At 40.0% G+C, this 15,000-nt stretch overlaps 1 protein-coding gene across 2 annotated transcripts in view; it reads right to left on the bottom strand.

The window, feature by feature from the left end:
- Window positions 1–15,000, bottom strand: part of chfr (checkpoint with forkhead and ring finger domains, E3 ubiquitin protein ligase) — a 62,803-nt gene that overhangs the window by 23,622 nt on the left and 24,181 nt on the right. For both annotated transcript variants that reach the window (XM_053229074.1, XM_053229075.1), the window contains exons 3-5: window positions 2,595–2,694; window positions 2,265–2,374; window positions 1,530–1,589 (exon numbers count right to left, since the gene is read on the bottom strand). In XM_053229074.1, coding sequence (XP_053085049.1) covers window positions 1,530–1,589; window positions 2,265–2,374; window positions 2,595–2,694 — 270 coding nt within the window. The remainder of the gene's footprint in view (window positions 1–1,529; window positions 1,590–2,264; window positions 2,375–2,594; window positions 2,695–15,000) is intronic.

The raw sequence follows: 15,000 nt of genomic DNA, 5'->3' as shown, positions 1-15,000 counted from the left end.
AGCTTTACAGAAATCCGGACTGTGAGCCAGTCAGAGGTGAGAGCGGTGAGGAAACTCCCCGAGAGCACGTGAGAGGGAAACCTCGAGAGGAACACAGAGCCTCTTCTGTGTGAGACCGGATAGTGCGATTATAAATCACTCCCGTGTGGAGGTGTAGAAGAGTAAAGACTAACAGTAATGAGTGTGTGTGAGTGTGTGTGAGCGTGTGTGTGTGTGTGTGTGGTGTGTGTGTGTGTGTGTGTGAGAGTGTGTGTGTGGTGTGTGTGTAGGATGTTCAGCGTGAGCAGAGTGTGAGTCCTGAGATGAGCAGCAGGAAAGTCTTTATGATTACAGCAGCAGCTCTTACACACATCTACACAATCCACTTCTATACAACCATAGAATTATATTCCATATACACCACGGCGTGGTTTAATCCTCGAATCCGATTGGTAGAAATATTCCAGGAATTATAGTCTGTGTAAGGAATAACACACTCCCGAATGAGCTGTTTATGGAAATAATGGGGGAGGGGTGTGATACGGCAAGACGCGCAAGCGGAGTGTCGCTGCTTCCCGAAGTGGATTATTTTCATACAACCAACGTAAAAAAATACCTTGTGCCTCTCTGCCAGAGTGAGTGCACGCTACTGCAGAAAACAGATAGATAGACAGATAGATAGACAGATAGATAAATAGATAGACAGATAGATAGATAGATAAATAAATAAATAATTTTTAAAAAATGTGCTGGACTCCTTGGTTGCGCTTCCGTCTTTTCCCTTACTGTCTCATTCTCGTATTTTTTCTCTCGCTCCTTTCTGTCTCTCTGTCCTTTCATTTTCATTGTTCTTTCTGTCCGTCTCTCTCATTCCTGTCTTTCCTTCCTAACTTATTTAATCTCTCCATCTCTTGCAGCTCCTTGATCACGAACACTTGATATTCACGCTGCCTTCACGTGCTGTTGGAATTATCCTGCCTCTCACTTCTGAAGTGGTAATTACGATTACATCGTGTTCACGCGCTTAGATATCGGGAAGAACATGAAACACGGACGACGCCAGGTTCATCATAAGCATTTCTTTTTTTCTTTTTCTTTTCTTTATTATTTTACTTTGACACGATAAACACACATTACTCAGTTAGCTAGCTTGCTGACGATAGTGGAATGGTTGCTGATAGAGTACGCAAATAAATAGATATACTACTAAACCTGTCATTCAGTACAGAAACTGTTCTCCCCTCCGCCATGTTGAAAGTTTAAGACTCCTCCCATCTCGGAAAAATGATCTCCGAGTTTCCCAGTCGTAATTACGACTTTAGGGCTCATTCAGGTGCAACTTCCTAGTGAGGAAACTCGTATTTACGATAATTCTGATAGCACGTGAAGGCAGCATTACACCCTCAGTGCTCTCCTCTACGCACCGTGCCGTGTGCATCATCCCTTCTGCTCTCAGCCAATCAGAACACACCTCTTCTTTGGAAAAAGACAGGAAGTAGTGTTTGATTAGTGAGGAAATGAATCAGACGTAAACGAGCTCGTTAACTCACCTTCAGTGTCCTGAGAGTCTGAGGGTGTGGACGTGATCGAGTGATACACATAAGCAATGTCTGGAAAAACAAACAACAACTACAAATTAATTTACATATAATTTATTTATATATATATATATATATATAATGTATAAAGATTTAAAAACACAGTACACAACATATATACACATACTGTAGACTTAAAACCAGCAATGCTTCATTAAAACCTGCTATAAATTTAAGCTTATTTTTAACTATTATAAACATTATTAATAAATACAATTTATAATTTCTTAAATATTTAAATAAATAATATTAAATAACATATTTAAAGCTGAAAAACACTAATTTTAAAAATAGTTTTAAGGCTAAGTACAAAACTAACATCACACAGCCAGTCAGTTTGTAATTATTAAACAAACAAACAAACAAACAAATAAATAAATAAATAGATATTGCAGTATCTCAGAAATGAATACTGTGAAATCTTTAACATAATTTATCACGATATCGATATTACATCATCGTATCGTCCAGCCCTACTGCAAAACTCCACTCTGTGTACACGCTCATGTCCATTACACCTGATGCTCTGAAACACCGCGTTTCAATCCAGCCATCACGAAGGGGACTTAATGAAGGGGACTTAATGAAGGGGACTTAATGAAGGGGACTTAATGAAGGGGACTTAATGAAGGGGAAGTGGACGAGTGTGTGTTAAAAACAGGAATGTAGCGTAGCGTAGCGTCTTACTCTGCTCTGGTTCACTCTTCCTGTACACAAAGTAGATAACGTCACCGTTCTGCAGTAAGTGGCTCTGTTTCTTCACCAGTTTGGACATGTTTATTACCGTCCCGTTAGTGCTGAAGTAAACAAACAAACAAACAAACAAACAAGAACTAATTAATAAAGCTCTTTTCCATTTAATGTGATTTCAAAACACGCTAATGGACTTTAATTAAAATCCCTGTACAGCGTACTGAACTCTGGATTGTGATTGGTCAGAAGGATTTGATTAAAACTCTTGGGGGTGTGCTATTATAGGAAAATAATCATCTTCAGGATGGTAACTCGGTGTCTCACCTGGTGTCCTCGAGCCACACCTGTCCTGACTCCTGATTCTGTGTGATTTTACAGTGATCACCTGAGACCAGTTTATTGGCAGGAAACGACAAATCACAGCCTGCGAACACAACGCAACCGTTACTCTTAATAATAATAATAATAATAATAATAATAATATTAATAATAATGATAATAATAATAATAGTATTAATAATAATAATAATAATAATAATAAAGTTATGAAAATAAATTCAAACGTTTTTTTTTAAATCCACTCTGATTTACTTTCACCACAATTATATATTAAAAAAAACAGCATATTGTATAATAAATAATATAAATAAAATAAATATACAATTACAATTTATAGCTAAATGATTATGATTACAATTAATAGCTAAAATTAACAAAAACAATTAATTAAAAATTAAAACTAGTTTTAAAAACATAATATTCAAACAGTGAGGCACATACATTTATAATAATAAATATTATAATAATAATTATAATAATAAATAATAATTTATTATAATAAATATATAATAAATTTAATTAACATTTGATACTTATATATTTAATTAAATATATAAACATATTTAAGACTAACATTTTTAAACATAATATTATCATTTTAAACATGATAATATTTTTAATGAAAAATAAACACAAAAATAAAAAATAATTTAAGACTAAAAAGAGGAAGAATATTTTTAAATGCAATTTTTAATATTTTAATTATTTTTCTAAATATTCTGTGCAATTTTTTTAAACATTTCAACTTTTTTATAAACAGCATTTATAATTTTTATAATAAAAGAAAGGAAAAAAAGCAAAATGGATAAAATGATGTCACAATAACATCTCAGAAAAATGTGACAGAATTTAACACAATATTGATATTTATATTATCATATTACTTAGCCTATTATTATTATTATTATTATTATTAAATGTATAATGTTATTGTAAAGCTATTTCCTTTGAGACAGAACAGTTAATCTATATTATTTCTAAAATATTAGACTGTTCTGTAATATAAGTCATAAACGTATAATTTTTTATTTTCCTCACAACACAAACGCATAAATTAATAACTAAAGAGTGCTATATGGTAATAAAGGAGCAGATGTAAGAAGAGAATAAAAGCTCACAGCATGCTGGGAATCAGACATTAAAGTGCTTTAGGAGCAGACAGACACAAAACCCTACTTAATATTCGACACGCATGAGCTCTATACACTCCTTTTGTCATCGCGCTGAGCTTTCTCTAGTGTTAGGACTACAGAGGGCTTTGTGTGCTGAACAAAGTCCAGACACAGCTACAGAGACGCTACAACATTCCGGGGGAAAGATAAATACGCTGACTAATAATCATTTGTCAAAAATACTCAAAAAGATCAACTCACACTTTCTAAAGGTCTAAAAGAGGTAGAGAGTATGGTATGGTGCGGCAGAGTAAAAGTATACTATGATCTTTTATAGTAAAGTATGATGATGTAAGGAACAGTAAACAATGATAGCATGAGCGCTTAGTGTAGCGGTACAGCATGAGTTAGTTTCAGAGCAGTATGGTACGATGAAGCGGGACAGTAATAGCATACTATGATGCGAGTGTGAGAGTACAGTGGGATGTGGTACAGTAATAGTATAGTATTCAATTCAATTTTATTTGTATAGCGCGTTTAAAAGTGGACATTGTCACAAAGCAGCTTTACAGAAATAAATGGATTCACAAAAAATATATTGTAAATATGCGAATTTATCCCTAATGAGTGAGTCAGAGGTGACGGTGGTGAGGAAAAACTCCCTGAGATGATGATGTGAGACAGTAACAGTGAGGGACAGTAACAGTATAGTGTGATGTGAGACAGTAACAGTGAGGGACAGTAACAGTATAGTGTGATGATGTGAGACAGTAATAGTGAGGGACAGTAACAGTATAGTGTGATGATGTGAGACAGTAACAGTGAGGGACAGTAACAGTATAGTGTGATGATGTGAGACAGTAATAGTGAGGGACAGTAACAGTATAGTGTGATGATGTGAGACAGTAATAGTGAGGGACAGTAACAGTATAGTGTGATGATGTGAGACAGTAATAGCGAGGGACAGTAACAGTAGAGTGTGATGATGTGTGACAGTAATAGCGAGGGACAGTAACAGTAGAGTGTGATGATGTGAGACAGTAATAGCGAGGGACAGTAACAGTATAGTGTGATGATGTGAGACAGTAACAGTGAGGGACAGTAACAGTATAGTGTGATGATGTGAGACAGTAACAGTGAGGGACAGTAACAGTAGAGTGTGATGATGTGAGACAGTAACAGTGAGGGACAGTAACAGTAGAGTGTGATGATGTGAGACAGTAACAGTGAGGGACAGTAACAGTAGAGTGTGATGATGTGTGACAGTAATAGTGAGGGACAGTAACAGTAGAGTGTGATGATGTGAGACAGTAATAGTGAGGGACAGTAACAGTAGAGTGTGATGATGTGTGACAGTAACAGTGAGGGACAGTAACAGTAGAGTGTGATGATGTGAGACAGTAATAGTGAGGGACAGTAACAGTATAGTGTGATGATGTGAGACAGTAATAGTGAGGGACAGTAACAGTAGAGTGTGATGATGTGAGACAGTAACAGCGAGGGACAGTAACAGTAGAGTGTGATGATGTGAGACAGTAATAGTGAGGGACAGTAACAGTATAGTGTGATGATGTGAGACAGTAATAGTGAGGGACAGTAACAGTAGAGTGTGATGATGTGTGACAGTAATAGTGAGGGACAGTAACAGTAGAGTGTGATGATGTGAGACAGTAATAGTGAGGGACAGTAACAGTATAGTGTGATGATGTGAGACAGTAACAGTGAGGGACAGTAACAGTAGAGTGTGATGATGTGAGACAGTAATAGTGAGGGACAGTAACAGTAGAGTGTGATGATGTGTGACAGTAATAGTGAGGGACAGTAACAGTATAGTGTGATGATGTGAGACAGTAACAGTGAGGGACAGTAACAGTATAGTGTGATGATGTGAGACAGTAATAGTGAGGGACAGTAACAGTAGAGTGTGATGATGTGAGACAGTAACAGTGAGGGACAGTAACAGTATAGTGTGATGATGTGAGACAGTAATAGTGAGGGACAGTAACAGTATAGTGTGATGATGTGAGACAGTAATAGTGAGGGACAGTAACAGTATAGTGTGATGATGTGAGACAGTAATAGTGAGGGACAGTAACAGTATAGTGTGATGATGTGAGACAGTAATAGTGAGGGACAGTAACAGTAGAGTGTGATGATGTGAGACAGTAACAGTGAGGGACAGTAACAGTAGAGTGTGATGATGTGAGACAGTAACAGTGAGGGACAGTAACAGTATAGTGTGATGATGTGAGACAGTAACAGTGAGGGACAGTAACAGTAGAGTGTGATGATGTGTGACAGTAACAGTGAGGGACAGTAACAGTAGAGTGTGATGATGTGAGACAGTAACAGTGAGGGACAGTAACAGTAGAGTGTGATGATGTGAGACAGTAATAGTGAGGGACAGTAACAGTATAGTGTGATGATGTGAGACAGTAATAGTGAGGGACAGTAACAGTAGAGTGTGATGATGTGAGACAGTAACAGTGAGGGACAGTAACAGTATAGTGTGATGATGTGAGACAGTAATAGTGAGGGACAGTAACAGTATAGTGTGATGATGTGAGACAGTAACAGTGAGGGACAGTAACAGTATAGTGTGATGATGTGAGACAGTAATAGTGAGGGACAGTAACAGTATAGTGTGATGATGTGAGACAGTAATAGTGAGGGACAGTAACAGTAGAGTGTGATGATGTGTGACAGTAACAGTGAGGGACAGTAACAGTAGAGTGTGATGATGTGAGACAGTAACAGTGAGGGACAGTAACAGTAGAGTGTGATGATGTGAGACAGTAACAGTGAGGGACAGTAACAGTAGAGTGTGATGATGTGAGACAGTAACAGTGAGGGACAGTAACAGTAGAGTGTGATGATGTGAGACAGTAACAGTGAGGGACAGTAACAGTATAGTGTGATGATGTGAGACAGTAATAGTGAGGGACAGTAACAGTATAGTGTGATGTGAGACAGTAACAGTGAGGGACAGTAACAGTAGAGTGTGATGATGTGAGACAGTAACAGTGAGGGACAGTAACAGTAGAGTGTGATGATGTGAGACAGTAATAGTGAGGGACAGTAACAGTATAGTGTGATGATGTGAGACAGTAACAGTGAGGGACAGTAACAGTAGAGTGTGATGATGTGAGACAGTAACAGTGAGGGACAGTAACAGTAGAGTGTGATGATGTGAGACAGTAACAGTGAGGGACAGTAACAGTATAGTGTGATGATGTGAGACAGTAATAGTGAGGGACAGTAACAGTATAGTGTGATGATGTGAGACAGTAACAGTGAGGGACAGTAACAGTAGAGTGTGATGATGTGAGACAGTAATAGTGAGGGACAGTAACAGTAGAGTGTGATGATGTGAGACAGTAACAGTGAGGGACAGTAACAGTAGAGTGTGATGATGTGAGACAGTAACAGTGAGGGACAGTAACAGTAGAGTGTGATGATGTGAGACAGTAACAGTGAGGGACAGTAACAGTAGAGTGTGATGATGTGAGACAGTAACAGTGAGGGACAGTAACAGTAGAGTGTGATGATGTGAGACAGTAATAGTGAGGGACAGTAACAGTAGAGTGTGATGATGTGAGACAGTAACAGTGAGGGACAGTAACAGTAGAGTGTGATGATGTGAGACAGTAACAGTGAGGGACAGTAACAGTAGAGTGTGATGATGTGAGACAGTAACAGTGAGGGACAGTAACAGTAGAGTGTGATGATGTGAGACAGTAATAGTGAGGGACAGTAACAGTAGAGTGTGATGATGTGAGACAGTAATAGTGAGGGACAGTAACAGTAGAGTGTGATGATGTGAGACAGTAATAGTGAGGGACAGTAACAGTATAGTGTGATGATGTGAGACAGTAATAGTGAGGGACAGTAACAGTATAGTGTGATGATGTGAGACAGTAACAGTGAGGGACAGTAACAGTATAGTGTGATGATGTGAGACAGTAACAGTGAGGGACAGTAACAGTAGAGTGTGATGATGTGAGACAGTAACAGTGAGGGACAGTAACAGTAGAGTGTGATGATGTGAGACAGTAATAGTGAGGGACAGTAACAGTATAGTGTGATGATGTGAGACAGTAACAGTGAGGGACAGTAACAGTAGAGTGTGATGATGTGAGACAGTAACAGTGAGGGACAGTAACAGTAGAGTGTGATGATGTGAGACAGTAACAGTGAGGGACAGTAACAGTAGAGTGTGATGATGTGAGACAGTAATAGTGAGGGACAGTAACAGTAGAGTGTGATGATGTGAGACAGTAACAGTGAGGGACAGTAACAGTATAGTGTGATGATGTGAGACAGTAACAGTGAGGGACAGTAACAGTATAGTGTGATGATGTGAGACAGTAATAGTGAGGGACAGTAACAGTAGAGTGTGATGATGTGAGACAGTAATAGTGAGGGACAGTAACAGTATAGTGTGATGATGTGAGACAGTAATAGTGAGGGACAGTAACAGTATAGTGTGATGATGTGAGACAGTAATAGCGAGGGACAGTAACAGTATAGTGTGATGATGTGAGACAGTAATAGTGAGGGACAGTAACAGTAGAGTGTGATGATGTGTGACAGTAACAGTGAGGGACAGTAACAGTATAGTGTGATGATGTGAGACAGTAATAGTGAGGGACAGTAACAGTAGAGTGTGATGATGTGTGACAGTAACAGTGAGGGACAGTAACAGTATAGTGTGATGATGTGAGACAGTAATAGTGAGGGACAGTAACAGTAGAGTGTGATGATGTGAGACAGTAACAGTGAGGGACAGTAACAGTATAGTGTGATGATGTGAGACAGTAATAGTGAGGGACAGTAACAGTAGAGTGTGATGATGTGAGACAGTAATAGTGAGGGACAGTAACAGTATAGTGTGATGATGTGAGACAGTAATAGTGAGGGACAGTAACAGTAGAGTGTGATGATGTGTGACAGTAATAGTGAGGGACAGTAACAGTATAGTGTGATGATGTGAGACAGTAATAGCGAGGGACAGTAACAGTATAGTGTGATGATGTGAGACAGTAATAGTGAGGGACAGTAACAGTAGAGTGTGATGATGTGAGACAGTAACAGTGAGGGACAGTAACAGTATAGTGTGATGATGTGAGACAGTAATAGTGAGGGACAGTAACAGTATAGTGTGATGATGTGAGACAGTAATAGTGAGGGACAGTAACAGTAGAGTGTGATGATGTGAGACAGTAATAGCGAGGGACAGTAACAGTAGAGTGTGATGATGTGAGACAGTAATAGTGAGGGACAGTAACAGTAGAGTGTGATGATGTGAGACAGTAATAGTCAGGGACAGTAACAGTAGAGTGTGATGATGTGAGACAGTAACAGTGAGGGACAGTAACAGTATAGTGTGATGATGTGTGACAGTAACAGTGAGGGACAGTAACAGTATAGTGTGATGATGTGAGACAGTAACAGTGAGGGACAGTAACAGTAGAGTGTGATGATGTGAGACAGTAACAGTGAGGGACAGTAACAGTAGAGTGTGATGATGTGAGACAGTAATAGTGAGGGACAGTAACAGTAGAGTGTGATGATGTGAGACAGTAACAGTGAGGGACAGTAACAGTAGAGTGTGATGATGTGAGACAGTAATAGTGAGGGACAGTAACAGTAGAGTGTGATGATGTGAGACAGTAATAGTGAGGGACAGTAACAGTAGAGTGTGATGATGTGAGACAGTAACAGTGAGGGACAGTAACAGTAGAGTGTGATGATGTGAGACAGTAATAGTGAGGGACAGTAACAGTATAGTGTGATGATGTGAGACAGTAACAGTGAGGGACAGTAACAGTATAGTGTGATGATGTGAGACAGTAATAGTGAGGGACAGTAACAGTATAGTGTGATGATGTGAGACAGTAACAGTGAGGGACAGTAACAGTATAGTGTGATGATGTGAGACAGTAACAGTGAGGGACAGTAACAGTATAGTGTGATGATGTGAGACAGTAATAGTGAGGGACAGTAACAGTAGAGTGTGATGATGTGAGACAGTAACAGTGAGGGACAGTAACAGTATAGTGTGATGATGTGTGACAGTAATAGTGAGGGACAGTAACAGTATAGTGTGATGATGTGAGACAGTAATAGTGAGGGACAGTAACAGTATAGTGTGATGATGTGAGACAGTAATAGTGAGGGACAGTAACAGTAGAGTGTGATGATGTGAGACAGTAACAGTGAGGGACAGTAACAGTAGAGTGTGATGATGTGAGACAGTAACAGTGAGGGACAGTAACAGTATAGTGTGATGATGTGAGACAGTAATAGTGAGGGACAGTAACAGTAGAGTGTGATGATGTGAGACAGTAATAGTGAGGGACAGTAACAGTAGAGTGTGATGATGTGTGACAGTAACAGTGAGGGACAGTAACAGTATAGTGTGATGATGTGAGACAGTAATAGTGAGGGACAGTAACAGTAGAGTGTGATGATGTGTGACAGTAATAGCGAGGGACAGTAACAGTATAGTGTGATGATGTGTGACAGTAATAGTGAGGGACAGTAACAGTATAGTGTGATGATGTGAGACAGTAATAGCGAGGGACAGTAACAGTAGAGTGTGATGATGTGAGACAGTAATAGTGAGGGACAGTAACAGTATAGTGTGATGATGTGAGACAGTAACAGTGAGGGACAGTAACAGTAGAGTGTGATGATGTGAGACAGTAACAGTGAGGGACAGTAACAGTAGAGTGTGATGATGTGAGACAGTAATAGTGAGGGACAGTAACAGTATAGTGTGATGATGTGAGACAGTAATAGTGAGGGACAGTAACAGTATAGTGTGATGATGTGAGACAGTAACAGTGAGGGACAGTAACAGTAGAGTGTGATGATGTGAGACAGTAACAGTGAGGGACAGTAACAGTAGAGTGTGATGATGTGAGACAGTAACAGTGAGGGACAGTAACAGTAGAGTGTGATGATGTGTGACAGTAATAGTGAGGGACAGTAACAGTATAGTGTGATGATGTGAGACAGTAACAGTGAGGGACAGTAACAGTAGAGTGTGATGATGTGAGACAGTAATAGTGAGGGACAGTAACAGTATAGTGTGATGATGTGTGACAGTAATAGCGAGGGACAGTAACAGTATAGTGTGATGATGTGTGACAGTAACAGTGAGGGACAGTAACAGTATAGTGTGATGATGTGAGACAGTAATAGTGAGGGACAGTAACAGTATAGTGTGATGATGTGTGACAGTAATAGCGAGGGACAGTAACAGTATAGTGTGATGATGTGTGACAGTAATAGTGAGGGACAGTAACAGTATAGTGTGATGATGTGAGACAGTAATAGCGAGGGACAGTAACAGTAGAGTGTGATGATGTGAGACAGTAATAGTGAGGGACAGTAACAGTATAGTGTGATGATGTGAGACAGTAACAGTGAGGGACAGTAACAGTAGAGTGTGATGATGTGAGACAGTAACAGTGAGGGACAGTAACAGTAGAGTGTGATGATGTGAGACAGTAACAGTGAGGGACAGTAACAGTAGAGTGTGATGATGTGAGACAGTAACAGTGAGGGACAGTAACAGTAGAGTGTGATGATGTGAGACAGTAATAGTGAGGGACAGTAACAGTATAGTGTGATGATGTGTGACAGTAACAGTGAGGGACAGTAACAGTAGAGTGTGATGATGTGTGACAGTAACAGTGAGGGACAGTAACAGTATAGTGTGATGATGTGAGACAGTAACAGTGAGGGACAGTAACAGTAGAGTGTGATGATGTGAGACAGTAATAGTGAGGGACAGTAACAGTATAGTGTGATGATGTGTGACAGTAACAGTGAGGGACAGTAACAGTAGAGTGTGATGATGTGAGACAGTAATAGTGAGGGACAGTAACAGTATAGTGTGATGATGTGAGACAGTAATAGTGAGGGACAGTAACAGTATAGTGTGATGATGTGAGACAGTAATAGTGAGGGACAGTAACAGTATAGTGTGATGATGTGTGACAGTAATAGCGAGGGACAGTAACAGTATAGTGTGATGTGAGACAGTAACAGTCAGGGACAGTAACAGTAGAGTGTGATGATGTGAGACAGTAACAGTGAGGGACAGTAACAGTATAGTGTGATGATGTGAGACAGTAATAGTGAGGGACAGTAACAGTAGAGTGTGATGATGTGAGACAGTAACAGTGAGGGACAGTAACAGTATAGTGTGATGATGTGAGACAGTAACAGTGAGGGACAGTAACAGTAGAGTGTGATGATGTGAGACAGTAATAGTGAGGGACAGTAACAGTAGAGTGTGATGATGTGAGACAGTAATAGTGAGGGACAGTAACAGTATAGTGTGATGATGTGAGACAGTAATAGTGAGGGACAGTAACAGTATAGTGTGATGATGTGAGACAGTAATAGTGAGGGACAGTAACAGTAGAGTGTGATGATGTGTGACAGTAATAGTGAGGGACAGTAACAGTATAGTGTGATGATGTGAGACAGTAACAGTGAGGGACAGTAACAGTAGAGTGTGATGATGTGAGACAGTAACAGTGAGGGACAGTAACAGTATAGTGTGATGATGTGAGACAGTAACAGTGAGGGACAGTAACAGTATAGTGTGATGATGTGAGACAGTAATAGTGAGGGACAGTAACAGTATAGTGTGATGTGTGACAGTAATAGTGAGGGACAGTAACAGTATAGTGTGATGATGTGTGACAGTAACAGTGAGGGACAGTAACAGTATAGTGTGATGATGTGAGACAGTAACAGTGAGGGACAGTAACAGTAGAGTGTGATGATGTGAGACAGTAATAGTGAGGGACAGTAACAGTAGAGTGTGATGATGTGAGACAGTAATAGTGAGGGACAGTAACAGTAGAGTGTGATGATGTGTGACAGTAATAGTGAGGGACAGTAACAGTAGAGTGTGATGATGTGAGACAGTAATAGTGAGGGACAGTAACAGTAGAGTGTGATGATGTGAGACAGTAACAGTGAGGGACAGTAACAGTAGAGTGTGATGATGTGAGACAGTAACAGTGAGGGACAGTAACAGTAGAGTGTGATGATGTGAGACAGTAATAGTGAGGGACAGTAACAGTAGAGTGTGATGATGTGAGACAGTAATAGTGAGGGACAGTAACAGTATAGTGTGATGATGTGAGACAGTAATAGTGAGGGACAGTAACAGTAGAGTGTGATGATGTGTGACAGTAATAGTGAGGGACAGTAACAGTATAGTGTGATGATGTGAGACAGTAACAGTGAGGGACAGTAACAGTATAGTGTGATGATGTGAGACAGTAACAGTGAGGGACAGTAACAGTATAGTGTGATGATGTGAGACAGTAATAGTGAGGGACAGTAACAGTAGAGTGTGATGATGTGAGACAGTAACAGTGAGGGACAGTAACAGTAGAGTGTGATGATGTGAGACAGTAATAGTGAGGGACAGTAACAGTAGAGTGTGATGATGTGAGACAGTAACAGTGAGGGACAGTAACAGTAGAGTGTGATGATGTGAGACAGTAACAGCGAGGGACAGTAACAGTAGAGTGTGATGATGTGAGACAGTAATAGTGAGGGACAGTAACAGTATAGTGTGATGATGTGAGACAGTAATAGTGAGGGACAGTAACAGTATAGTGTGATGATGTGAGACAGTAACAGTGAGGGACAGTAACAGTAGAGTGTGATGATGTGAGACAGTAATAGTGAGGGACAGTAACAGTAGAGTGTGATGATGTGAGACAGTAACAGTGAGGGACAGTAACAGTAGAGTGTGATGATGTGAGACAGTAACAGCGAGGGACAGTAACAGTAGAGTGTGATGATGTGAGACAGTAACAGTGAGGGACAGTAACAGTATAGTGTGATGATGTGAGACAGTAATAGTGAGGGACAGTAACAGTAGAGTGTGATGATGTGAGACAGTAATAGTGAGGGACAGTAACAGTAGAGTGTGATGATGTGAGACAGTAATAGTCAGGGACAGTAACAGTAGAGTGTGATGATGTGTGACAGTAACAGTGAGGGACAGTAACAGTAGAGTGTGATGATGTGAGACAGTAACAGTGAGGGACAGTAACAGTAGAGTGTGATGATGTGAGACAGTAACAGTGAGGGACAGTAACAGTATAGTGTGATGATGTGAGACAGTAACAGTGAGGGACAGTAACAGTAGAGTGTGATGATGTGAGACAGTAATAGTGAGGGACAGTAACAGTATAGTGTGATGATGTGAGACAGTAACAGTGAGGGACAGTAACAGTAGAGTGTGATGATGTGTGACAGTAACAGTGAGGGACAGTAACAGTATAGTGTGATGATGTGAGACAGTAACAGTGAGGGACAGTAACAGTAGAGTGTGATGATGTGAGACAGTAATAGTCAGGGACAGTAACAGTATAGTGTGATGATGTGAGACAGTAACAGTGAGGGACAGTAACAGTAGAGTGTGATGATGTGAGACAGTAACAGTGAGGGACAGTAACAGTATAGTGTGATGATGTGAGACAGTAACAGTGAGGGACAGTAACAGTATAGTGTGATGATGTGTGACAGTAACAGTGAGGGACAGTAACAGTATAGTGTGATGATGTGAGACAGTAATAGTGAGGGACAGTAACAGTAGAGTGTGATGATGTGAGACAGTAATAGCGAGGGACAGTAACAGTATAGTGTGATGATGTGAGACAGTAATAGTGAGGGACAGTAACAGTAGAGTGTGATGATGTGAGACAGTAATAGTGAGGGACAGTAACAGTAGAGTGTGATGATGTGAGACAGTAATAGCGAGGGACAGTAACAGTATAGTGTGATGATGTGAGACAGTAATAGTGAGGGACAGTAACAGTATAGTGTGATGATGTGAGACAGTAATAGTGAGGGACAGTAACAGTAGAGTGTGATGATGTGAGACAGTAATAGCGAGGGACAGTAACAGTATAGTGTGATGATGTGAGACAGTAACAGTGAGGGACAGTAACAGTAGAGTGTGATGATGTGAGACAGTAACAGTGAGGGACAGTAACAGTATAGTGTGATGATGTGTGACAGTAACAGTGAGGGACAGTAACAGTAGAGTGTGATGTGAGACAGTAACAGTGAGGGACAGTAACAGTAGAGTGTGATGATGTGAGACAGTAACAGTGAGGGACAGTAACAGTAGAGTGTGATGATGTGAGACAGTAACAGTGAGGGACAGTAACAGTAGAGTGTGATGATGTGAGACAGTAACAGTGAGGGACAGTAACAGTATAGTGTGATGA

Source organism: Pangasianodon hypophthalmus, chromosome 24 (assembly GCF_027358585.1).
Source record: "Pangasianodon hypophthalmus isolate fPanHyp1 chromosome 24, fPanHyp1.pri, whole genome shotgun sequence".
In the NCBI taxonomy this organism is placed as follows: domain Eukaryota; kingdom Metazoa; phylum Chordata; class Actinopteri; order Siluriformes; family Pangasiidae; genus Pangasianodon; species Pangasianodon hypophthalmus.
This window is presented reverse-complemented; position numbering and strand designations above follow the sequence as displayed.